Source organism: Suricata suricatta, chromosome 13 (assembly GCF_006229205.1).
Source record: "Suricata suricatta isolate VVHF042 chromosome 13, meerkat_22Aug2017_6uvM2_HiC, whole genome shotgun sequence".
NCBI classification, from domain to species: Eukaryota; Metazoa; Chordata; class Mammalia; order Carnivora; family Herpestidae; genus Suricata; species Suricata suricatta.
The window spans coordinates 6,901,365-6,925,344 of record NC_043712.1 but is presented as its reverse complement, the minus strand read 5'-3'; the positions used below and the strand labels follow the sequence as shown (position 1 = coordinate 6,925,344).

The 23,980-nt window shown below is 56.1% G+C and overlaps 1 protein-coding gene across 13 annotated transcripts in view; it reads left to right on the top strand.

Annotated features, from left to right (window-relative positions):
- The window catches only part of DNM1 (dynamin 1), a 43,442-nt gene that overhangs the window by 1,168 nt on the left and 18,294 nt on the right, over positions 1–23,980 (top strand). For 10 of the 13 annotated variants that reach the window (XR_003901783.1, XR_003901784.1, XR_003901785.1 and 7 more), the window contains exons 2-10: positions 11,679–11,752; positions 12,063–12,212; positions 12,566–12,769; positions 12,975–13,073; positions 13,176–13,336; positions 14,396–14,538; positions 14,654–14,789; positions 14,966–15,033; positions 17,889–18,027. Coding sequence is in view for 10 of the 13 variants with exons in the window: in XM_029919780.1 (XP_029775640.1) it covers positions 11,679–11,752; positions 12,063–12,212; positions 12,566–12,769; positions 12,975–13,073; positions 13,176–13,336; positions 14,396–14,538; positions 14,654–14,789; positions 14,966–15,033; positions 17,889–18,027 (1,174 nt within the window). In the remaining 3 variants the exon portion in view is untranslated. Of the gene's footprint in view, positions 1–11,678; positions 11,753–12,062; positions 12,213–12,565; positions 12,770–12,974; positions 13,074–13,175; positions 13,337–14,395; positions 14,539–14,653; positions 14,790–14,965; positions 15,034–16,149; positions 16,289–17,888; positions 18,028–23,980 lie in introns of all 13 variants that reach the window. The other 3 variants (XM_029919781.1, XM_029919784.1, XM_029919790.1) reach the window with 1 other exon arrangement.

Genomic DNA, 23,980 nt, shown 5'->3' with positions numbered 1-23,980 from the left:
GTGGCAGGGAGTGGGGGGCAACCGCTAAGACGAAAGGTCCTGGGTTTAGGGGGGCAGGCAGGGTCGTGACCCCCCTCCTCAGGCTCCCCAAATACAATGGAGGCAGGGATAGTTTTTCTGTGCTGAGAAGAGGAGGGGAGGGGGGCTGAGCAGACAGGGAGGAGGCAGGGACACTGGGCACCCCACTCTGGCATCTCCCTCCCTCACCTTCTTCAGAAACCCTAGCTTTCTCCCACTGACCTTCCAGGCTTAGGAAGCAACTGGCGAGGGAGGCAGAGGCCCCTCCTTCAGAGGGGGGAGCAAGTCTAAGGTGAGACATCCTGGGTCCAAGCCAGGGTCTGCTGTGGCGCCTCAGACAACTCACTTGCCCTCTCTGAGCCTGTTTCCCCACCTCTAATAAGGACAGCTGGACTGGATGGTTGTTCCTGCCCCTCATATGACCCGGGAAGTCCAGGGGCCACCCAACGGCTCAAGGGAAGGGTTCTGACAGAAGCAGTGTGTCTGGGAGATATGGGAAAGCCGCTGTGGGGGCGGCTGGGCCCATCTGGTCAGCAGAGGGGGAGGCCGTCTGTCTCTTGGGGACCGGCTCCCACAGAGCCCCCCTCCTGCTCACGTGACCCCCAGAGCTGCAGAGACAAACAGGCAAGAGATACACAGATGGGTCCCTTCCCTGTGGCCCAGCAGTCAGGGTGAGGGGGTGGGAGGACCCTGGAGACAGGAAAGCCCAGAGGCCTTAGCCCTTGAAGTGGCATCCATGGAAATGCCGCACTTGACAGTGTACACACCAGATTCCTACCTTTCATCCATTGAACATCGGCTCAACGGCTGCCTGTTGCAGGCCGTGCGCCCTGGGCGGGAGGCACAGTGGGGAAGGTGACCTCAGCCCCCATCCGCTGAGCCATTCTCGAGTGCCCCACACTGTTCTCAGGATGGCTCACAACAGCCCCAGGAGGCAGGTACCGTGATGTCCGTCCTGCAGATGAGGAAGCAGACCCAGAAGGACAGCATCTATTAGATCCCAAAGCCCAGGTTCCTAATCTCAGTCTTGAGAGCCTCCGAGACCCACGCCCTGAACCGGACACGGAGACAAACAGGTGCATGAGCCTCCATTTTCCCCATCTGTGGAATGGGGACACTGAGAGGTGTTGCCCCGCCTTCCTGAGAGGCTGGTGCCCGGCTCCAGTGAGTTCATGGGTGTAAAAGCCCGTGTGGGAGGGAGCTGCTGATGGTCAACTAGGGTTGGGGACCCGTGGGTGCCAGGGCAGACCTGGCCGCTGTCTTCCTGGGGTTCACTGTCCAGCAAAGACAGCTGCCAGGAAGTAGGCAGCACCGCAAGCCAGCCGGGCCACAGCTGCCTTGGGCCACTGTTAGCTTGCTGAGTGGAGCCCTGGGCCCTCTTGTGCCCCCTGCACCTGAGAGTGGCGGCAGGTGGACGTGCGGGGTGTCACAGGCTCCTGGCCTCTCCACCGAGGGCTGGGTCCCCAGACTGGTGAGCATGGTAACAGCCGCTCAGCCTCCTGGGGCTTCCCGGGAGCCAACACCCCATGGAGAGGAAGTGGAAAATGCGCCAGGGCCAGCTTGGGCTCCAGGGCACCCCGGGAGGCAGCTCTGCAACGGAAGTGGCCCAGCAGCTGCCCAGGAAGGACCCTGCTAGGACATCTCAGGTCTATGTTCATTCTTCATCCCCCTTCGGTAGATGGGGAAATGCTCTTTCTTCATCCCCCTTCGGTAGAAGGGGAAACTGAGGCTAATTCATGTTGTCACTTGGACATTCGTAGTGTCTACTGCGTCACGGCACTGGAGATTCCAGAGTGCAAAAGACCAAAGCTTTGCCTTCCAGAAGGGGAACCTCGGCAACCGGGGAATGTGGTCAGGCCTGTGGAAGGGAGAAGGGCTGCTTTCCGCAGGGAGGTCAGAAGAGGTTTCTAGGAGGGGGGAGCCTCTGAGATGAGAAGCCATGGGACGGGGGAAGCATTCTAGGCCGAGGGAGTAGCGAATGCAAAGGCCCTGGGGCACAAACAAATTTGGTGTGTTCAGAGAACAGAGAGGAACCACTGTGGCTGGTTGTTTGGTGGGCAAGGGCAACATGGCATCAGGAAGAGGTAGGCAGGGCTTGGATCTACGAGGCCCTGAGGCTCTGATGAGGAGTTGAGTATATTTTCATTATTGTCAGAAGCTTTTAAATAGTGGAGTGCCTTGAGCTGATTCCAGCAAGTGTGTAAGCTGGGGAGGGGGCGGGGGCAGGTGAGGGGCTGCTGCGTGGCCCAGAGCTGTCGGGGAGCCTGGCCCAGGGCTCTCACAGTGGGGAAGGAGAATGGTGGGCTTCAGGGGACATTCTGGAGAGAAGTCCCCACAAGACTTGCTGGCGGATGGGATGCGGAGGGTGAAGAAAGGGACTCAAGGCTGACGTCAGTGTCTTTGACTCTGGGCGGGTGTCCGGGCCGTGATCGGTGGACGGGAGGAGCAGGTGTAGGGGGCAGGGGAGAAATCGGGAGTTTGCTTTCGAACATGTTCAGCCCCAAGTGTAAGGTGGGAAGGGTGGCGATGCCAGCCAGAAGCTCAGGGGAAGGCGGGCTGGAAATGTAGCTTTGGAAGCCGTCCATCCCTGTAGAGGTGGGATTTAAACCCATGGGGAGTGTGGATGAACTCATCTCGGGTAAATGCAGTCAGAGCAGTGTGTGGAGGGCCCCAGGGCACCCCAGCGTTTTGTGAGCAGATGCCTGCTGGCCCGGGCCACTCTCTGTCTGTCCCTGGCCACATGCCCCCTCCCTGCGACACCTGTCCAGTCCCAAGAGTGGGGCGTCCTGGGCAAGCTTTCAGGGCCCGCTCCCCTCGCTCTGGTTCCTGGTAGGCTGACAAGTGGGTAGCGCCCACCTCCCTGCCCTCTTGGCCCCTGGGGAGGCCAAGGCCGGTGGGAATGTGGCAGAGGGGCTGGGAGCTCGGGCTCTGGAACTGGTCCTGCGTCTGTAGCTCAGCTCTGCCACTTCCGAGCTGAGTGACCCTGGACATGTTTCTTAAACCCTGCTCAGCTGCTATTCCTATCTGTAAAACGGGCATAAGAATAGTACCTCCCTCATGGGATTGTGCTGAGTGTGGAGGTAATGCCCACAAAACACTCAGGGTAAGGCCTGGCACAGAGGACGCTCCCGTTCTAGTCCAGAGGTACCAGCTGGGAGGGGGCCCGGGGTGCAGGGATGGCAGGGGTCTGGTGAGCGGGCCTCTGCTCAGAGCCCGGGAGGTGGCTCTGACAGGCGAGGTTTTGGGTTTCCCTAGTGGTTCTGCCTACCTCTGCTCAGGCTGCCTGCCTCCTACCAGTCTTCTCGCCCTTCCTCCATGTTCTCACCCCAGCACTGGTCTCTGGCCCCTGGGAGCCCCTCTTCTGGTCAACCCCAGCCCCTCTGGTGGGGGACAGCCCACTCCCCATTTACTAAGCTCTGTCTCTTCTGAACACTTTGGGATACGCTTGAATGGTTCCGTTTCCCAGATTTGGAGACTGAGGCCAAAGAGGATTAGGGGATACCTGAGGCATCGTAGGTAGAAAGTCACTGACTGGAGGAGACAGAGGGGACCGACATTTGCTTGGCACTTACAGTGTGCCAGGCCCTGGCCATACAGCCATGAGCAAGAAGGACCCACCCCTGCTCCCAGGGATGAGGAAGGGCTCACAGCTGAGCAGGACAGACAGATACTAAATGACATACAGCTCTTTCGTTGTACAGGCCCCCTGGGGAGGTGGCATTTGAGGCTGGACATGAACAAGAAAGAGACCTGGTCAGGCAAAGAGGTGAACATGCTCCAGGCGCAGGGTCACTGAGTGAGGAGTGGAGGCCCCAGGGAGACCAGGAAGGTTGGGAGGCACTGGTGGCCCCTCAGCAGTCACCCCCCCCACACACCCAGAAACCCAACTCACTGCCAGGCCACCACCCCGTGGCCTAGCCTCTGTAAGCTCAGAGCTGGCACCTGCCGAACACACGTCTACAACCACACTCGTGTGCTCAGCCCAGGCCCGAGGACACCTTTTCCAAACCCCCACCCCACCCAGTGGCCCCAAGGAGTCAGGAATGAAAGGTGACTCTGGGAGACAGCATCTGATCCTGGCTCCAGCAGAATCGAGTTTCCCAGACCTTGGCCAGGATCAGAGGGTCAGAACCTTGGGGGAGGGGATGCAGAGAGGCTGTTGCCCAGGAGGCCCGTCCAGGGCACTGTGTTACCAGGCGTGGAACACGAGCCGGAACAGGGGCCCACGTGCCAGATGTCTACATATTCCAGTGACAAATCAAGCGAAGGGATTGCCGAATACAATCCATGCTGTCCTGCCACGTTGGCAAATGCACCTTCAGAATGACCTGGCAGACTGGGTTTGAATTAGAATCTCAGACTCCTCAGAGTTCCGTGCCGGGAGGTAGAGTGTGCGGGACAGGTGGCCCCTCTCCCCAAGCTGGCCCTGTCTCCAACTCCAGCCTGCACCACAAGGGGCCTCCTGGGCTCCCATGTGGATGTGGACACCCAGCCTCACATCTGAGCTCCATCCATGGCACCAGAAAGGATGCCCCCTTGGCCCTGAGGCCGCCCTTAACAGTAAGGTCAGACCCTGGAGGAGGGCTTGAGACCCACAGGAAATTCCAGAGCATTCCAGTGAGGCCTAGGAAGGTGACATAGGCTCCAGCTGGGCACTGACCCTTGGCCCCTGGGGGACTCCTTGCTCTAGAGATCCAAAGAGGGACACCCCCCCCAAAGGACTGGGCAGGGGTCCTGATTCCTCATGTCCAAGGGCAGTGCTGACTATTTTCATGGAACCAACAGCCCGTTCGTAGGAGAGGCAGACTACCATCCCAGGTTTTCAGATGGTGAGATGGCTCAGAGAGGGTAGGGACCTTCCTGAAGCCCCACAGCAATGGAATTAGAGGCAGGACAGGAATCTGCCCCGGTCTCCTGCCTCTGGGTCAGTGTCGACCGTCTTCGCCCCCACCCGTGTGTGTACAAAACACACCCCTCCGCTTCCCCTCTGCTCTGCCCGGTTGTCTCTCTGGACTCGTACCCCTCCCCCGACTGAAATGCAGGAAGGGAGCAGGAGCTCTATGCAGAAGGCAGCTCTGGCACCAGGCACCAGGGAAAAGGACTGTTGGCCTTGGAAGGTGTTCAAGTTCAAGGAAGTGGCATCTTCCCACTGCCCTGGCCAAAGGCTCCCGGACCAGCCTCTCCTCCTGTGTTATCCTCCCCACGCCCAGGCCCTGTGGATCCGGCCCCCAGTCTACCCACCTGTCTGTATCTCAGTGGCCCCCACCTCTGTCTTAGCTCCTGGGGCAACCTTGTCTCATACCCCCAACCCATTCTCCACCCAGCAGCGTGCAACTCTCTATGGTCTCCCAATCTGGCCCCCTCCGCTTAAAGCCTTCCTTAGCCCCTGCCCTCCAGACAGAGCCTTCGCTCCTGCTCCTGAACTGGACCCCTGAGGCCGGCCTCCCTTACCAGCCTCGCTTCCCCTCCCACCTCTCCCTGCATGTGCGCCCTAGTTTATGGGGAAAAAATGGGTCCTCATCTTCACCGTGGCTTCATCTTCCTCCTTCCCTGGCTCATCCTCAAAGTCTCATGTCAGCTAATACCTCTTCCAGGATGTCTTCCCTGACCACCCTCTCCCCTATGACCTGACCCTCGGTGTGTGGGGTGGGGCTCAGTCTTCTCCCAGAATGAGGGGCTGCAGAGGAAGAGAGAGGCCATTCCCTTGGGCTGAGGGCTCCCGGCAGACAGCAGTTCCAACCGTGGTTCCTATGAGCATTTTACCTGTTTATTAGTGCCTCACCCTTTCATGACTCTGGCTCAGGTGCATCTGGTCTGAGCACAGGGCAATGAGGCCACCAGCCAGGATGGGGAGAAAAACCTTAGCAGGTGAAGGCACACTCACCTCTGACCCGAGTCCTAAATTTGAAGGAATGAAATGCTCACTAGCACACACACGAGGCACCTTGGCCGCGAGCGCTTGGATGGCTTGTGTGGGCCTACCAACGGGCACCCTCCATTAGATTCTCCCACAGCCAGGATCTCAGCAGCCCTATTAGGGAGTTGCTCCATTGCCCATTTCACTGACGGGGAGACTGAGGTTCAGAGCAGGAAAATAATTCAATAGTAGCACTAAGATTCTTTCACATCAAGCTGCTGGTAATAAGAAATGAGCATCCAGATGTAACTCCATATTGAATGACCTGGTGAATGTCTTATCGAGCTGTTTGGCAAACAGAGCCGCTACTTAAGTGGACTGGGCACCCGTGGATGGGCACGTGAGGGGTACCTGACCTCTCCTCTCGTCCCACCAGCCTTACATAGCCTCACGAGGAGCCATCAAGAGGACGCAGGGGACACCTAGAGGGCTGGGCCAGTAAAGAATGAGACTTGATCTCAGGGTCATGAGTTCGAGCCCCATGTGGGGTGGAGAGATTACTTAAAAATCAAATCTTAAAAATAAAAGCAGATGCAGATTTCTTAACCAGCTTTATTGAGGTGTAAGTTGCATGCCATAAAATTCCCCTGCTTGTGGTGCACAGCTCGATGATTTTCAGTGTATTTACACAGTTGTGCAACTATCATCACGATCTAATTTTACAACACTTCCATCACCCCAAAAAGAAGCCTCGTGATGATGCAGATTTTTCAAGTGCCTGGCAGAGCCCCTGGCCAGCGGTGCGCGACCCATCGGTGTTGGCCGTGATGTTTATTGTAAATGATAAAATGTTGACGATGGAGAGCCCCAGGTGTTGGGGTGATGGTTGCTCTTTGTTTTTAAACATTTTTGTGTATTTTCTGAATGTGTTTTCAAAGGGAGAGCATACGATTTTTATAAGTAGGAGGCAAAAGAGAAATCTATTTCCATCTTGAAAATACAAAGTCATCAACACTTGAAAGGAAGGAAGGGGAGGAACGAAGGGAGGAAGGAGGGAAGGATAAGGAGGCAGGAAGGACCACAGGTTTTCTTCAGTAGGGAGAGTGGTCGCTGAGGGGACGTGCGTCCTCAGAGTCCAGATCCCTGAGTGCCAGTCCTGGTGTCCAGTCACCAACGTGTGCTATGATCTCGCCTCGTGCCTCAGTTTCCACATCTACGCAATGAGGGTGATGGTGGAGCCCGTCTCCAGATCATTCTTTCAGCCAGCAGGGCTGTCCCGAGTGCCAGCTGCCTGCCCTGCTCCATGCTGGGGGCTGGGGACACTGGTAAACAGGACCAGCCCAGTCCCTGCTCTCAGGACATCGGAGCATCGGGAGAAGCCAGGCCAGGACTGCCCTGAAACGTTCAAACCTCAGCTGGAAATTCATGGGCTGTGATGTGGGCATGCCTGAGGCCTCCTGGGATAACGGGAACAGAGAGGGACTTGTGGGCTGGCGAGCCTCACCTCCTCCCAACTGTATTTCTTGGCCCACCCACTCCCTCGCCTCCGCCCCAGCTCCGTGGTTCAGAGGGCACCTCGGAGCCTGCCTGTCTCCCTGGCCTTCCGCTTTTCAGGGGCAAGATTTGGCTGGAAATATCCTGGCCCACCCGCCCACTCTTCCGGCCCGCACCCAGGAGACCCGCCTTCCAACTCCCTTCCTGCTGCCGCGTGTGGTGGGAGCCCGGCCCGTGTTCTCAGCTTGCTCAACAAGTTATATTATTTATAACCATAATAGCCACCATTTATTCAGGCATCCAGTTATGTAAGCCTGACAGCAACCCATTTTACTGACGTGGACACTGAGGTTCAGAGAGGTACAGTCATTTGTGTCCAACCACAGAGCTCCCAAGTGGCAGCTCTGACCTTCAACGCCAGGCCAAGCCCAGGAAACTGGAGGCTTAGAAGGAAGACCGGGCCCAAACAGGCTGGCAGTGTTTGCAATCAACAGGACCAGGGAAACGGGGTCCCTGAGCTCTGGCCCCAGATCTCAGGTGTGAGAGTACAGTAAGGGTCACTTTGTGCGTTTGGTGTACTTTCCCCAGACCCCTCTGGGCGCGACAGTGCCGACTCAGGCAGGGAGCATGTGGCGCTTGGAGGTCCTGAGGGGTGTGCGTTTCATCCTCCCGGTGCTTCAGGTTTGAAGGTGCCTCTGCAGATGGCAAGGCGAGGCCTCCTCGGGAAGCCGCCATCTGTCCAGAATGAGTAGGGAGAGCTGGCATGCCACCACGCACCCCTCCCACGTGGCCCCCGAGGCTGGTGGGCCCAGCATGCTTTTCTCTGGGCACCTGTTCTGTCCTCCCTCAGCCTAAGCAGGAGCTGGGTGGGAGGTGCAGGGTGGCACTGGCGAGGGGCCAGATCAGACCTGAACCCCCACATTGTCAGAGCGCTGCGGGACAGTGTGTCCGGTGGGAAGCAGACGCCATGGCTTTGAGCACCGCCTGAGCACCCACTGTGTGCCAGGTCCCTCATGAGCGCGAGAGTGCAGCGGGGAGCAAGGAGCTCACCATCTGGTCATGCGAACCCGCCGGTGCTCTTTGCTGCCTGCCCGAGCCTGGAGCCCTTGACCCTCGCTCGGCCACCTCCCTCCCTGCACCTCCCTGCCCCTCTCTGGACCTCTGTCCCCGCCTCTGGACAATGATGGGGGAATCTCATGGTCTCTGCAAAGTTCTCCCCAGCGTTCATCATTTCCATCTAACATTTCATGGTCAGAATCCCGAGATCCGAGTCAGTGCCTGGAGGAGGCGGTCAGAGGGTTCTGTGGGATGATGTGCTCCTTGGTGAAATTCGGGGACCCTCCTAAAGAAGGGGCTGCTGAGTGCCTATGGTGCACCAGACCCAGGCAAAGCTCTTTTCATGCCCCTCCCGGAGGCTGCTGGGCCTTCTTGCCGCCCACGTGTGATAGAGGAGAATGCCCAGTTTCCATAATGCCAGTCTGCAGCTGAGGGCTTTGAGGCCCAGAGAGTGAAGCACCTTGTCCAAGGGCACCAGGCCACAGAATGGCCAAGGCGGGATTCAAGCCCAGGGCCTAATCCACTGGCTCCTAACCACTGAACTTGAAAGGGAACAGGAAAATGACATGGGGATCATGTTTAAAATCCAGATTCCCTCTCTCCCTCCCCTGCCCCACGAGTTCCTACCCCAGTGTACCTGGGGAACGTGCATTTTAGCAAGCTGCCCCTGCAGGCCATGAGAGAGCCTCACTCTGAGAACCTGGGCTGTGGCAGCGATGGGGCCTCTCCCCACCCAGGCACTCCCGTTTCCACCCTGGCCCCACGAGATCCTGGTCTGAGGAGGGGCTCTACTTTCACACATAGTCCTGCCCCTCTAATCTCCGCTTCCCTTAAGCTGCTTGTCCCATAAGTAGCCCTGGGGAGGCAGTGACTTGGGGCAGGCTGGCCCAGACCCCTGACCGCCCCTCCAGCTGGGCCCTGGGCTCCCCCGCACCCTCTAGGTGGCACCTCATTGACCCCTAACCTGCAGAGCGGCCTGGGCCGAGTGGGCCCATCTGTGCAGGGGAGGCCTCTCACCGAAGAGCTCCAGGGAAGGTCCGTGTCTCTGCGTGGGGGGCTTTCTGCGGGGAGTCCCATCCTTTCCAGCCCCTCCTGTAGTTTCCATGGCAACAGCAGTTGCCATGGTATTGCTGGATGAGGAGCCTGTGGAGAAAAGGGTGGACCCCAGGCCCCCATGCGCAACCCAGCCTCTGTGAGAACAGATGTCCTATCTCCACAGCCCTGGGGGGACCCAAATACTAGAGGGTCCCCCCCAAAGGAATGAGTAAAGGATGGCAGAGACAGAGACAGGAACCTCCCCCAACCCCGTTAATCCCCTCCTTCTCTCTGCTACATGTCACACTGTATTGCATTATCTGTTTACTTGTCTATCTCTCCCTGCATGCTGTGAGCTCCTCCTCCGGGCAGGGAGCGGTCTGACTCATCATCTCACTTCCCCAGGGCCCAGCACAGGGCCTGGCACAAAGCAGCTGCTCCCAAATATGTCCTAGACTGAATTTAATTGAATTACATAAAAAGCCAAGTCTGGCTTCTAGGATCGAAGGAGCAGCAAACTTTGACAGGGAAGTTCCCAGGCTCTGGGGCCCAACAGACCCTTGGGTTTGAATCCTAGCTCTGCCATTCCCATCTGGATGACCTTGGACAGGTCCTGTCACCTCTCTGAACCTCAGTGGCCTCATCCGTAAAATACTTTCCATCGCAGAGCACTATTTTGAGGACCTGGGGATTCAGTCAACATTTATTAAGTACCTCTTGGGGGCTAAGCCTTGGGCTGGACAGTGGGATCCAGCGGTAGCCAGAAGGATGCCAGCCCTGCCCTTCTGAGGCTCAGTCTTGCAAAAATGAAAAGTGCTTGCGTAGCACCTGGAAATGATGAATAAATGCAGGATTCATCATCCTTCTCCTTCCTCACTGAAGTGGCTGGCCCCTCCCTATTAGCCTCTAACCTCCCCAAAGGAGGGGCAGAGTGAGAACAGGGGGTAGAAGCGGCCTCCCCAGGGCCCAAGAGGAGGCCTTGAAACCAGGAGCTTGGGCCTCCTCTGTTGCACCCGGGACCCCCCAGGCAGGGGAATGGGAATCGGGTGCTGGGGGTTGGTGTGAGAAGCTGTGTGGTCCCGGTCAGGCTCTGAGCTGGGGGTAGGAGACCTGGGTTCTTCTCTGGCTCTGTCCAAGTCCTGCAGGCGCTTGAATGTGTCTTTCCCCTTCTTGGGTCTCCATGTGCGCCTCAATGAATGAGGTGGCCAGCTAGAGCCCTACGGTCCCTCAGGCTGTAGCCTGCTCCCCCCTTTCCTGGGTCCTGGGGATCTGTGATTGTAGTTCTGACAGCCTGGTCCCTGGAAAGGCCCCCACCCTCATGCTTGGGCTGGCCTGCATGGGGCCGAGGTGGGTGGGTGGGGGACATGAAAAGAGCTGATAGGACAGGGAATCCACCCATGAGAGTTAGCCAAAAGGATTGCTGAGGTTCACATTGGCACAAGTGGGTATCTGAGGTATTGACATCAGATTTAGGGCAGGGGGTGACTTTGGGACCCCTCGGGTCCAGTCCTTTAAGACTGGGCCTGCAAGGGACTGAAGGGCAAGGAGCTCTCACAGCAGAGTCAAACGGATCTGCGTCCAGGGGCTGCTCTGCTAGATACTGATACCACAGCCTGAACACCTCTGAGCCTCAGTTTCCTTATCTGCAAAATGGGATAATAATAGCACCTACCTCACAAGGCAATATCACGAAATATTGAGCCTGGCATGGAGTAGGCACTTAAGAAGCATGAATTCTTTTCCTTCTCCCCATCCCCCAGCATCCTCAACCCCAGCCAGATGGGGCCCTGGCAGGGGGAAGTGAGATGCTGACTTTCCCCAGAGCGGAAGGGAAGGAAGAAGGTGCGGCTCCATTTCCTTGAGATGCACTCTGTGGCCCCTGGACGCGGGCGTGTGGGGTACCCTGTGCCTCAGTTAAATGGCAGTGCCTGGGTCGAGGGCATACCTGAAAGAGATCTGGGAGTTATTAGTCTTGTCTCCTGACAGCTCACATGCATAAATCTGTGACCCAGGGTACCTAGGGGAGATCCTTTCCAGCTTTCTTGCCTGTCATCTCCCCTTAGTGACCTGAAACCCTCAGGCTAAGGTGTGGTGGGCACTTTAGGAAAGCGCTGGAGCTCCCAGTGGCAGTGGCTCCCAGTGGCAGTGGCTCCCAGTGGCAGTGGCAGGTGCCCCTGGGACAGGCTTTGACCCTCCTCTTATTCCAAACCCATTGCAGAGATTTCCTGCCCCGAGGGTCAGGCATCGTCACTCGCCGCCCGCTGGTCCTGCAGCTGGTCAATGCCACCACAGGTATGCGCTCTCATCCACCGGCGTCCCGACTGGGCCTCTGCAGTTCGCTACCCTATCCCCAAGGAGAAGTCCAACCTAGCCGCGGAACTTGCTTGCTATGTGACTTTGGCCCTCGATTCCTCACCTGGCCAGTGGGGATAAAAATGCATAACAGACACGGCGTTTTTCTGGAGAGGGAGGGTAGAGTAGGCGGTATTTGGGGTGTGTGGGGGTCTATTGCCAGTGGAAGATGGGTCCCAGGTGAGTTCCGGGCTAAGATGCTTACCCCTCCACCCTTCTTTCCTCCACCCCACCCACCCTTTCGGGACAGAATATGCCGAATTCCTGCACTGCAAGGGGAAGAAATTCACCGACTTTGAGGAGGTGCGTCTGGAGATCGAGGCTGAGACCGACCGGGTCACTGGCACTAACAAGGGCATCTCGCCGGTGCCTATCAACCTCCGCGTCTACTCGCCGCACGGTGAGGAGACGTGGCCCCGCCCCCGACCTCCTGGCTCTCTCGCTTAGCCCCGCCCCCGGGGCAGCGTCTTGGCCACACCCCTTTGCTCTTTCCTCTTAGCGCGGGATCCCCGCCTCCTGCAGACTCCGCCCCCACAGCGACCCCTCCTCTGCCCATCCTACCCCAAGCTCCACCCTGCCATGACTCCGCCCACTCCTGGTCACGCCTTTAACGGGCGGCCACTTTAGCCTAATCCCGTCCACCTGCGGTCAAACTCCCAAACGGATCCTCTCTAAACCCGGCCCCGTTCCTTAATCCGCCCGCCCATGGCCACGCCCCTCGCCTTGAGCCCGCCCTCTCGCCGCCCTGTCCAGTGCTGAACCTGACACTGGTGGACCTGCCTGGAATGACCAAGGTCCCGGTGGGGGACCAACCTCCTGACATCGAGTTCCAGATCCGGGACATGCTCATGCAGTTCGTCACCAAGGAGAACTGCCTCATCCTGGCTGTGTCCCCGGCCAACTCCGACCTGGCCAACTCCGATGCTCTCAAGGTTGCCAAGGAGGTGGACCCCCAGGGTAGGTTCCTAAGGGCAGCAGCAGGGCAAGACCCAGGAGGGAGCTGCTCTGTGAAGAATGAGGCGGGAGAGCAGAGGCAGGCAGTGGGTGAGGGAGGTGGGTAGGGAGATGTGGGGAGCGCGATGGCAGTCGAGTGCATGTGGGCTCCTGTGGGAGAGCAAGTGCAGGCGTAGACGGTCCTCTCCTGCTGCCACCCCCCCCCCAGGCCAGCGCACCATCGGGGTCATCACCAAGCTCGACCTGATGGACGAGGGCACAGATGCCCGTGATGTGCTGGAGAACAAACTGCTCCCCCTGCGCAGAGGTAGGCGGCCTCCCTGCCTGCCCCCCACCCGCTCCCCTGCTCTTCCCCGTCACCCCACCCTGTGCAAGGCTGCTTGCCCCTGACTTGGACCCCCTTCCACAGGCTACATCGGGGTGGTGAACCGGAGCCAGAAGGACATTGATGGCAAGAAGGACATCACGGCGGCCTTGGCTGCTGAACGCAAGTTCTTCCTCTCCCACCCGTCCTACCGCCACTTGGCGGACCGCATGGGCACGCCCTACCTGCAGAAGGTCCTCAACCAGGTAGGAGCCCAGGCCTGGGGAAACCAGCATGAGGACGGAATCATTTACATGTGTTTTGTGAGGGTGACCGACAGAGGTTAGCGTCTCTATCCTGCTTATGAACGGAGATCCAGAAAACAAAACAACTTACCCACAGCGCCACCACGAGGTAGCACCAGGACTTGCTGACTTTTCCCCAACGGGGGCCTGGAAAGGGAGCCCTGTAGCCGCTGCGGGTGGAGAGGAGACCCAGACCTTGTGTGGAGGGTGGCACTGACAAGGGCTTGGGTTTGGGGGCCATTACTTGAGTGTCCTTGGCCAAAGACCTTGCTTCCTTCTGAAATGGAAAGAGGCCCATCTGGAAACAGGGATGAGGGATCCCAGGGGCTTCTCCAGGATGTTTCTCCATCTGGAATGGGGCTTCCAGACCCGAGGCATGTGTGTACGTGTGTATGTATGTGTGATCATGGAAGGGAGGCAGTGGGGAAGGCAGGGGAATGTAGGGGCAGATGTGGGGACTCTGGAGGCCACAGACCTGACACTCGAGCTCTCTGAACCTCTGTTTCTGCATCTGTAAAATCGTGATGATGGCAATCAGGCCCTGTTTCATAAGAACGTTGTGCAGCTTCAGGGAGATGCTCTGTGTGGGGACCTAGCCAGAGGGAGCCCCAGAAAGTGAGCATTACCTTACGGAGGCCTAACCCCAGAGGGTACAAGGGGGTGGTCCCCCAGCTGTCCCCACCCAGACACATTTATTTGGCCCTCATGGTGTCTAAAAATACTGGTAGTCAAAAATCAGGTGATTTCAAATAAAAATCTAGACTTCCGGCTTCTACTGAAAATTCCGTTATTCATAACACTCATGAATTTCATTAATACACCCACTGTATGCCAGCCCCTGCCCTGGGCAGCTTTCCTTCCTGTCGGCAGGGCAGTGGTGGGCAGGGGGGTGGCGGCCTCTTCTTCAGCTCTCAACCTGACCCCACCCACAGGCCCCCTGGGATTCTGGTTCCTGTTTGGCCCTGGGGGTATCTGCCGGTGGTGCCCAGGGCCTTAACCTTTGTCTCCTCCCCGTCCCAGCAACTGACCAACCACATCCGGGACACCCTGCCGGGGCTTCGGAACAAGCTGCAGAGTCAGCTACTGTCCATCGAGAAGGAGGTGGAGGAGTACAAGAACTTCCGGCCTGATGACCCCGCGCGCAAGACCAAGGCTCTGCTGCAGTGAGGCTCCCCTCCGCCCCCGAGTCCTGACTCCCGGGCACTGAGCTGCCCCCCAGCACCCGATGCCCACGGCGCCCTCCACTAGGCTGCTGACGTCACACCACTCTTCCCCCAGGATGGTCCAGCAGTTTGCCGTGGACTTTGAGAAGCGCATTGAGGGCTCTGGGGACCAGATCGACACCTATGAACTGTCAGGGGGAGCCCGTATCAACCGGATCTTCCACGAGCGCTTCCCCTTCGAACTAGTCAAGGTAGGACCTTCTCTGCAGGGGCGGGGGGCGGGGCTCAGAACTACCCACCCCCCTACCCCAGGACTTTCTCTCCTATCTTTGCTGACCTAGTGCCCAGCCCTGGGTGTGGGGCGTCTGTCCTGGCCTTCCAGGGAGGAGGAAGGCCCTGACCAGCTGTCTCTCCCTCTCCTACACAGATGGAGTTTGACGAGAAGGAGCTCCGAAAAGAGATCAGCTATGCCATCAAGAATATCCATGGCATTAGGCACGTATTGGGACTGGGGAAGGGGGCTGAGCCGTGGAAGGCAGGGGTTCTAGTGCCAAGGCACAGGGAGCGATGAAGTGAGCCACCCTCAGGAAGGACCAAGAGCTCTGGTCCCCAGTCCCCTCAACCCCTTCTGGCTCCCAGCTCAAATGGGCTGGAGCTGGGGGAGGGGGACGGGAGGCCTGGGCCCCTCCCTCCCTGCAACCTGCTGTCCTCCTTTGCTGCCCCTGGGTGCAGGGCCTGGAGGCTGGACCAGGTGGGCAGAGCCCAGGACACAGGCGGCTGGGGCCTAGGCCCCTGGCCGTCCTCAGGATGAGACAGCTTCCCCCAGTCCTATGCAGGTAGCAGCACAAAGCTGCCGAACCACTGGGGAGGGTCTGAGATGGAGCATCGAGGTATTGGTCTGTGTCCTTTTATGATAAGACAGGGCCTCTCAACCCCTCAGATCCTCCCATAGCCCCATTAGCCCCAAGTGGGTCCCATTCCACCCACTTCCCTCCTTCTAGCTACCCTCTCTGCCCCACTGCCTTTGGAAGAGGGGACTAGAAAAAAAATGGTTCCTTAAAAGCTTAGCCCCCTTCAAGGACCCAGATCGACACTGTTCATTCGACAAGAAAATTTCAAGCAGCTGCTATGTGCCAGGCAGTGAACAAGACCAAAATGTCCCTGCTTTTATACAGGTTCAATTCTAAGGTTTGGTATGGAATTTACAGACTGGTAACTGCATTGGCCAAGGCACAGGAAAAAAAAAATCTCACTCCTCATCTTAAAATAAAATGTTTTATTCCCAGAAAGGCTCTTAAAGAGAACTCCAGTTTGGCATTTTTCATACCATTTCTGGCCATAGAACCTTTCGTATGAACAGAATCTTAAGAGGAAGCTGGACATACATGACAATCATAAGCAGAGCCTGTCTTGCCCCAAAGAGCATCAATGGAAAGTCCTTCATTCAAATCCCTCCTGCCCATTTTACAGATAAGGACGCCGAAGCCCAGAGAGGGGTAGTGGGAGGACCCCAAGGGCAGAGTTCAGGGGGTCGGGGTGGGGCCCTGACCTGGCACTCCTGGTAGGAGCTGGCCTGTGACACTGTGCCCTTCTCCCGTTCCGGGCGTTCAGAACGGGGCTCTTTACCCCAGACATGGCCTTTGAGACCATTGTGAAAAAGCAGGTGAAGAAGATCCGAGAACCGTGTCTCAAGTGTGTGGACATGGTTATCTCGGAGCTAATCAGCACGGTTAGACAGTGCACCAAGAAGGTAACCCGGTGGCCCGGGCCAGCCCCCTCCCCCCGCCTCTGCCCCCACCCTGCACTGCTGCCAGGCGCTCCTTCCCCACACCCCCCACTGCCTCCTCGGTAGCATGTACAGACCTCTGCGGGGTGGGGGAGGCAAGCCACCACAGACCAAGACGGGGGGGCCTCTCGAGGGGCCTTGCCCACCCCCTGGCCCCCAGGCACAGGGAGTAAACATTGACAAGACAGGTGTCATGGTGGCTGTTGTCCTCAGAGCCCACCAAGAGCTCCCTTAGCTCAGGGAGAATAGGCCTTGAAGGGCCCCGAGCCCCCTTCCTGCCCTCAGAGGTAAGATCATCTCTGAGGGCTCCAGGGAGGGGTCTTGGGGACACCTTGGGTGCTGCTCTGGGGATCTGGATGGCCAGAGGGGTGCAGAGGACCCGGGTCTGGCAGGTACCTGACTCCCCGCTGTCCTTCATCTGCCCCATTCTCACCCCAGCCTCACTCAGGACCCTGCCCTTCCCTTCCATCCCCATCTAACCTTCCAGGGACAGAACCCTCTTCCATCTGCTATATCATCTGAGCCTCACAGAACCACCCAAGGAGGGCAGGGCAGGGCAGGGAGGATGGCACCCATGTCACAGCAGGAAAACTGAGGCTTAGGAGATCAAGTGACTTGTCCAAGGTCATATGAGCTAGCAGGTGGCAGAGCTGTTACTCGAAGCCAAGGCTTTGGAGTCCAAATCCAGTGCTTGTTTGATTCCACCCCCAGCCTCCCTTCCTTTCCTCTCCCCACGACTGCCCTGGCCCCGCTCTACCACCACCTCCACTCTTTCTGTCTTTCCTCTTCTCTCTTTCTGTCTTTCCCAGCTGAGTTCTCCAGACCCTTTTGGAAGAGAGGCAAAGGATGCCCCTTGCGGAGAAAGGGAAGGGCAGGAGTAGAGTAGGGAACTGGAGAGTGGAGGTCAGGCAGCTACCCTGCAACTCCAGGAGGCCTCATCTGCACCACAGTCTATGCAAATGGAGCCCCCTGGAGTTTTGCAGTGCACAGCCTGGGCAGCTGGATGCAGTCATCCTGGTGGTGGAGGTACAGAATCCTGCTCTTCTTTGGAGTCAGGATGAAGTGAATGCAGGAGGTGCTGGCAAACCTAGAACTGAACAGAATGGGTGGGTGGGTCCTGGCCTGGGTCAGCCCCTTAGGAGGACCCAAGGCTGGGACAATGGTAGCATTGGAAAAGACAGAGAGGGCAGGCTCAGTGTAGCTGGGGCAGGGGGTGGGGGGCAGGGGGCGCCAAGCCCTGGGGAGAGGATCTGTAAGGGGCCTTGTATGGGGCAGGGGCTTGGTCCCTCAGAAGCCCCCTTGACCCTATACCCACAGAACCCTTCAAGGTACTTGGCAGCACCTGGGAGGTGCTGACCCTGGGGGGCGGCAGGGAGGGCTGGTCCCACGCTCACATTGTCTTCTGTTCTCTCTTTCTCTGTGTCGGTGTCTCTCTCTTTTCCCCCATGCCTGTGCCATCCTCCACTCCTAAATCCTGGCTCTGCTTGGCTTTCACTCCCCCTCCTCCTCCCGGCCTTGCCCACGGCTGCTCCTCCCCCTGTCCCCTCCTCCTCCCCGGGTGCAGGACGGGCCTCTTCACACCTGACCTCGCTTTTGAAGCCACAGTGAAAAAGCAGGTGCAGAAGCTCAAAGAGCCCAGTATCAAGTGTGTGGATATGGTAGTCAGTGAGCTCACGGCCACCATCAGAAAGTGTAGCGAAAAGGTATGACGGCCACCAGGGCGGGGCTGGGCCTGGCCGTCCCTTCCTCATGGCCGGGGACTCCCATGGGCAGAGCCATCTGCTGAGCAGGCCTGGCAGCGTCTCGGCCACCCACGTGGACCCAAACGCCTGTGCTGGCCTGGTGATCCTGGGCCCGTAAGTTTTGTGCCAGCTTCTCACTCTGGGTCTGTTTGAATTTATGATTCTTTTAGGCCCCCATCTCTGCCGGGAGACTGCCCCAACCCCCACATCCTCAGTGGCCCCTTTTCACCAATAAGAATGACAATGGTGACAATAATAAGGGGACGGCTGATATTTATTGGGCACCTACTATGTGCCAAGCACTGAGCTAAGTGCTTTTCCTTTTTATCTCACTTAAGCATCTTAACAACCCTAAGAAGTAGGTAGTATTATCCCCATCTTCCAGACGAATAAACTGAGTCTCAGACAAGAAGAGCAGAGTGGGATTCCGACTGAGGAATGCTGCGGGAGTAGACCCGGGCTCAGGGCCTCCTGGGGTCAGGGAGCTACCCCAGTTCCTTAAAACAAATTTGCCTGAAAGCATATTGGATTACTCACTTTCTAGTAATCCATGCGCGTGCAACAGGGTCAGCGTCTTTTGGGTCTGTGACCTTTTAGATGCCTTCTTCCTATTTGTCTACTTTGGGGCATTTTGAGGATTTTTAGCCAGAGCTTTTGAATGCAGTGCTTCCCGGGGGAGTACATGAGACTCGGTTGCCTGGGGGAACCTTTCCAGAATCCAAATGCCCCTGCCCAGCCGGCTGAATCAGGATCTCAGGGAGAGCCAGCCTCACCTGCACTTGAGAAAGCTCCCGAGGCTGGAAGGTGGGGGCCCCTCTGCCCCAACTCCATGTTTCAGATGGGAGGGTCTTCACGGCTCGTACATACTTAGTCGTGGGCGCCTCTGTCGTTCCTCTCACTTTGCCCGCTTTCATGCCTAACGCAGACAGTAAGCACATTAGCTTCCACTCCATCCCCATCTCAGGTGGAATGAAATCCGGACTGGACTCCGCATTCCATAGTATTTACCGTGACAGCCGAGTCACGGTCCCTCTGCACCTTGAATACTAAGCAATGCAATTTTACTTTTGTTAAATTTTTTAAAATACCGTGTTTATTTTAAGCTGCCTCAAATCTCTTTACAAAAGAAGACAAGATATAACCACATTTTAAAAAATTTTTATTAAAAAAATTTTTAACGTCTATTCATTTTTGAGAGACAGAGCACAGGTTGGGGTGGGGCAGAGAGAGAGGGAGACATAGAATCCGAAATTGACTCCAGGCTCCGAGCTCTGAGCTGTCAGCACAGAGCCCGAGGGGGGGCTCAAACTTACGAACCCTGAGATCATGACCTGAGCAGAAGTCGGACGCTTAACCGACTGAGCCCCCCAGGCGCCCCAACTACATTTTTTTTTTAACTTTGGCTTTTAATTGTAAACTGAAAACATACTCCATTTTAAAATGCTGGTAAATGCCAAAGCTTAAAAGGAGGCCACCGCCCTCCCTTCCCAGGGAGCCCCCGTGGAGATTTTTGTACCCTTCTTGCAAGTACACTCCTTTAAAAAAATAAAGAAAGAAAATAAATGATCAGATTTTTTTTTGTTCTGATCATACATGATTGGGTTTTTTTTTAATTTTTTAAATGTTTTATTTATTTTTGAGAGAGAGACTGTGTGAGCAGGGGAGGGGCAGAAAGAGAGGGACACACAGAATCAGAAGCAGGCTCCAGGCACTGAGCTGTCAGCACAGAGTCTGACACGGGGCTCAAACCCACGAACCACAAGATCATGACCTGAGCCAAAGTCAGACACTTAACCGACTGAGCCACCCAAGTGCCCCGATACATGATCGTTATAAAATACTCAAAGAACACAGAGAAAGCAAGTCCCTATAGTTGCAAACTCTAAAGATAAGGCAAGAGAAGATCAGAGAAGACAGCGGTCCCCCCTTCCTAACTGGTTACGTATTTATACCAGTTTAACCTAAGTGGGATCACACCACACACACTGACCCGGAACGTTTTTACCCAGCAGTGTGTGATGGATCCTTACATGTAACTACAGGAAGATGTACCCTTGAACTGCTGAGTCGTATTCCGCTGTAGAAATGTGCTCTGGTCCATATAGTCAATATCCCATTGACATTTAGATTATTTCCAACTTTTTTTTCTTTTACAAACAGTGCTGCAGTGAACATCCTTATAGATGTATTTGTAATACGTATCCTGTTGTTTCTTCTTGTTTTTTTTAATGTTTATTTATTTTGAGAGAGGGAGAGAAAATCCCAAGCAGGCTTCGTGAGGTCAGCGCAGAGCCCGACACGGGGCTCAATCTCACAAACTGTGACATCATGACCTGAGCGGATGTCGAGAGTCAGACACTTAGCCAACTGAGCCACCCAGGTGCCTCTCCTGTTGTTTCTTTAGAGCAAATTTCTAGGCAGAGAATCTGCCTAGTCGAGGGATATGAGCGTTCACAATTTTGGTAACTTCCGCAGCATTGCCCTCCAGACAGTTTTACTTATTTATTCCTCCGAGCATTCTTCTCTCTATGTAGATTTATTTACTGTTAGGTAGTCACACTGTAAATACATTAGCATTTTGCTTTTTCTCTTAGTAACACACATTTTGGGGGGTGTTATCACATAGATACATAAACATTTTGTACTGGCTGCATGATACTCTCCTGAACAGATTTATCATGATTAACACAACAGAGTTTCTATTGGCAAACATTTAATTGTCACCAGTTTTTCAATATTATAAATCATTGACAATGAACATCTTTTTTTTAATGTTTATTTATTTCTGAGAGAGAGAGAGAGAGAGACAGAGCCTGAGCAGGAGAGGGGCAGAGAGGGAGGAAGACAGAGTATCTGAAGCAGGCTCCAGGCTCTGAGCTGTCAGCACGGACCCCGTGAACTCTGAGATCATGACCTGAGCCCAAGTCAGATGCCCAACCAACCGAGCCACCCAGGTGCTTCCCACGTTTTTTTTTTAAGTGAGCATGGGGCTTGAATTCACCCAGCATGGGGCTTGAATTCACAATCCCGGGACCAAGTACTATAGGCTCCACCCATTGAGCCAGCCAGATGCCCCTGAACATCTTTATCTATTAAAACGTTTACTTTTCTGTCTCTAGGATCTTTTCTTTAGGATAGATGCCTAGAAGGCGGATTACTAGATACAAGCATTTAAAAGCTGGGAAACGCTCTGCTGAATTGCATTCCAAAAGAAGGCAGTAATGGTCATAAATGGTAAAATTTTGGAAACAGCCCAGATGTCCATCAAGAGGGGGTCGATTACGTAAAGTATGACCCAGCCAATGGCAGACTGTATGTGAGAAGCGCAAGGCGTATTTATTCCCGTTCACATGTTCCTCTACGGTTCACTGCGGGGGAAAGAGCAGGTTTCAGGAGACGATGTATAATATGAGGGGGGAATAATACATATAAAAATAACAAAATTCCAAAGGCACCGTCACCAACTCGCTGTTATTTGAAGAGAGGGCTAGGAAAATGGGAATTTTCCCATTTCCACTTTGAAAATTTTAGTCTTACAGTGAGTCTGTAGATTTTTGTCAGGAGGAATATGGATCAACAAAAACCTTAAAGAGGAAAGCTTATAAATTATTTCTTTCTCAAGTTTATTTACTTGGAGAGAGAAAGACGAGTGGGGGAGGGACAGAGAGAGAGAAGGAGAGAGAGAATCCCAAGCAGGCTCCACACTGTCAGCACAGAGCCCAGTACAGGGCTCGAGCCCACGAACCGTGAGATCATGACCTGAACTGAAACCAAGAGTTGGATGCCCAACCAACTGAGCCCCCCAGGCGCCCCATAAATTATTTCTAAAAAATGATTTTGCCTTTTGACTTATTTAACGAGTAGTGATGATCTTTTTTCTTTACACGGCAAAATTCACCCATCTTCGTCTATTTTTTTCCTCCCCATGTCTTCTAAGTTGATAGCAAGGTATTCCTGACAGAGACTTCTAAATAGTCAACTCTATTCCCAGGCCTACTGGGATTGCAACTTTCCTCTCCGGAGGGAATCTCAAGTTTAATGTCGCCTGTGGGACGTACTACTCAATCCTCTCCACGACCCGAAGAGGGAAGGCGCTGTGACGGCCCCATTTTATGCATGGAGAAACCAAGGCTCGGGGAGGTTGCTGTCACTTTTTTAAGGACAGTCGGCAGGGCAGGGGCTGGCTTTGAAACAAGAGTCATGTGGCTCCAGGGCCTGCGTCCCTGGCCACTAATTCGTGGGCTCCAAGCTGACCGCCCCACTCACTCAGCCAAGGACTGAGAGAGAAATGTTCCATTTTTAAAAAACTGGCTAAAAGTCCTGGAAACCCTCCGAGGCAGCCAGAATGGAAAAAGATGCTCAAAGGGAACAGAACTCCTCAAAGAGGCTGAGGCCGCCCTGTCGTGTGTGACTCCTGGAAAACTTGACGAATGTAAGGTCCAGGCTGTTAGTGGGAGAACTGGTCATGGTCTTTGGCAAATTGCTCCTCCCCCCCTCCCCCTCCCCCCACACCCCTGCCACAGCCCTGCCCTGGGAGGGAGCGCTCTGGACCACCTCAGGAAGCCTTCTGGCGGTGGTACTCTGTCCTGAATCTCTGCCCCAAGCTGGAGACTTCGAGAAGTAGGAGCCCCTCTTTGGGCCTCGTGGGGCAGCGGGGCTCCCAGGCCTGTCCAGCCACTGTTTGTTTTGCAGCCCCAGGTCTCAGGTCACCTGCCCCCCAGGTCCCCTGTGTTGGCCACATCAGCCACACCTTGACATCGCCATGGGATGGCCCGGGGTGGAGGGGGGAATGTCCCATCTCTCCCGTCTACCTCTCCTGGGCATCCAGGGTGCCACTTTCTTCCCCACATTCTTGCCTCTCCCCGTGCCCCCCACCCCATCTCCTTAGCCTCCATCTCGCCCTCAGAATCACTCCCTGTGACCCAGGCACGCTAACCTTCAGGTCTCTTCCCACATAGGAGGATCCACCTGAGGGGCCTGACCCAGGCATGGGAAGAGGGACAGGACTGATTTGAGGTTGGCCCTACCTGGGTCCCACGTGACCACCAAGTGGGGAGGGCAGGCCAGCGGGACTCGAGGTTCCTGTGGGAGGGCTCCCAATCACCAGCTCGGCAAGGCCCCCTCCCCAGGAGGAGCTTGTTCGTGAGCCAGAGGAACCGGTGTCCCCTCACCCTGGCAAGGAAGCCAAAGCCATCCATCCTTCATTCATTCTCTCTTTCCTTCAACATGCCCTCTTTGAGCCCCAGCCTCGTGCCTGGCCCTGCCCCTGCTCGAAGGGCAATCACAATCCAGTTTGGGGGAGGAGGCACAGAGAGGCCTCTAACCCAGCTCTTGGGGTGGTCAGGGCAGGCTTCCTGGAGGAGGTGGCATCCAACAGTCTTGAAGGAGAATGAAGCAGCCTGGGCTGAGCTGAGGGCAGAGTTCACAGGCAGAGGGAGAAGGGTTTGAAGCAATTTCCCCTTCGTCCTCAGTTGATAAAAACAAGAGGGAAATGGGTGCTGCTGAGCCCCTGCCCCAAAGCTGTGGGGTAGAGACAGGTCGGCTGGCCAGCTCGGAGCTGGGCGGACACCGCTGGGGACGATGGTGCCAGGCCGGGGCATGCAAAGGGAGGCAAAACTGGGTGGATCCTACCAAGGGGGCCCGGGGCCCAGTCAGGCCCCCGCGGGGTACTGCTCATGCTGCTGGCACCCCCTCCGCATGCTGCCCGCCCTGTGCCCTCGCATGTCCCGCCTGTGGGCTCCTGCATGTCCTGTGTGTGCCTGCTTGTTTCCCCTGCCCCCTCCCTCAGCTCTGACAGGACTGCTGCCTGTCCCCAGCCCGACTCAGGAGGCCAACTGGCACCTTGGGCCCTGCCCTCCCCAGACTCTTCCTGGATAGGAATCTCGAGGCTGTTCTCTGCCTGATTCCCCACCTG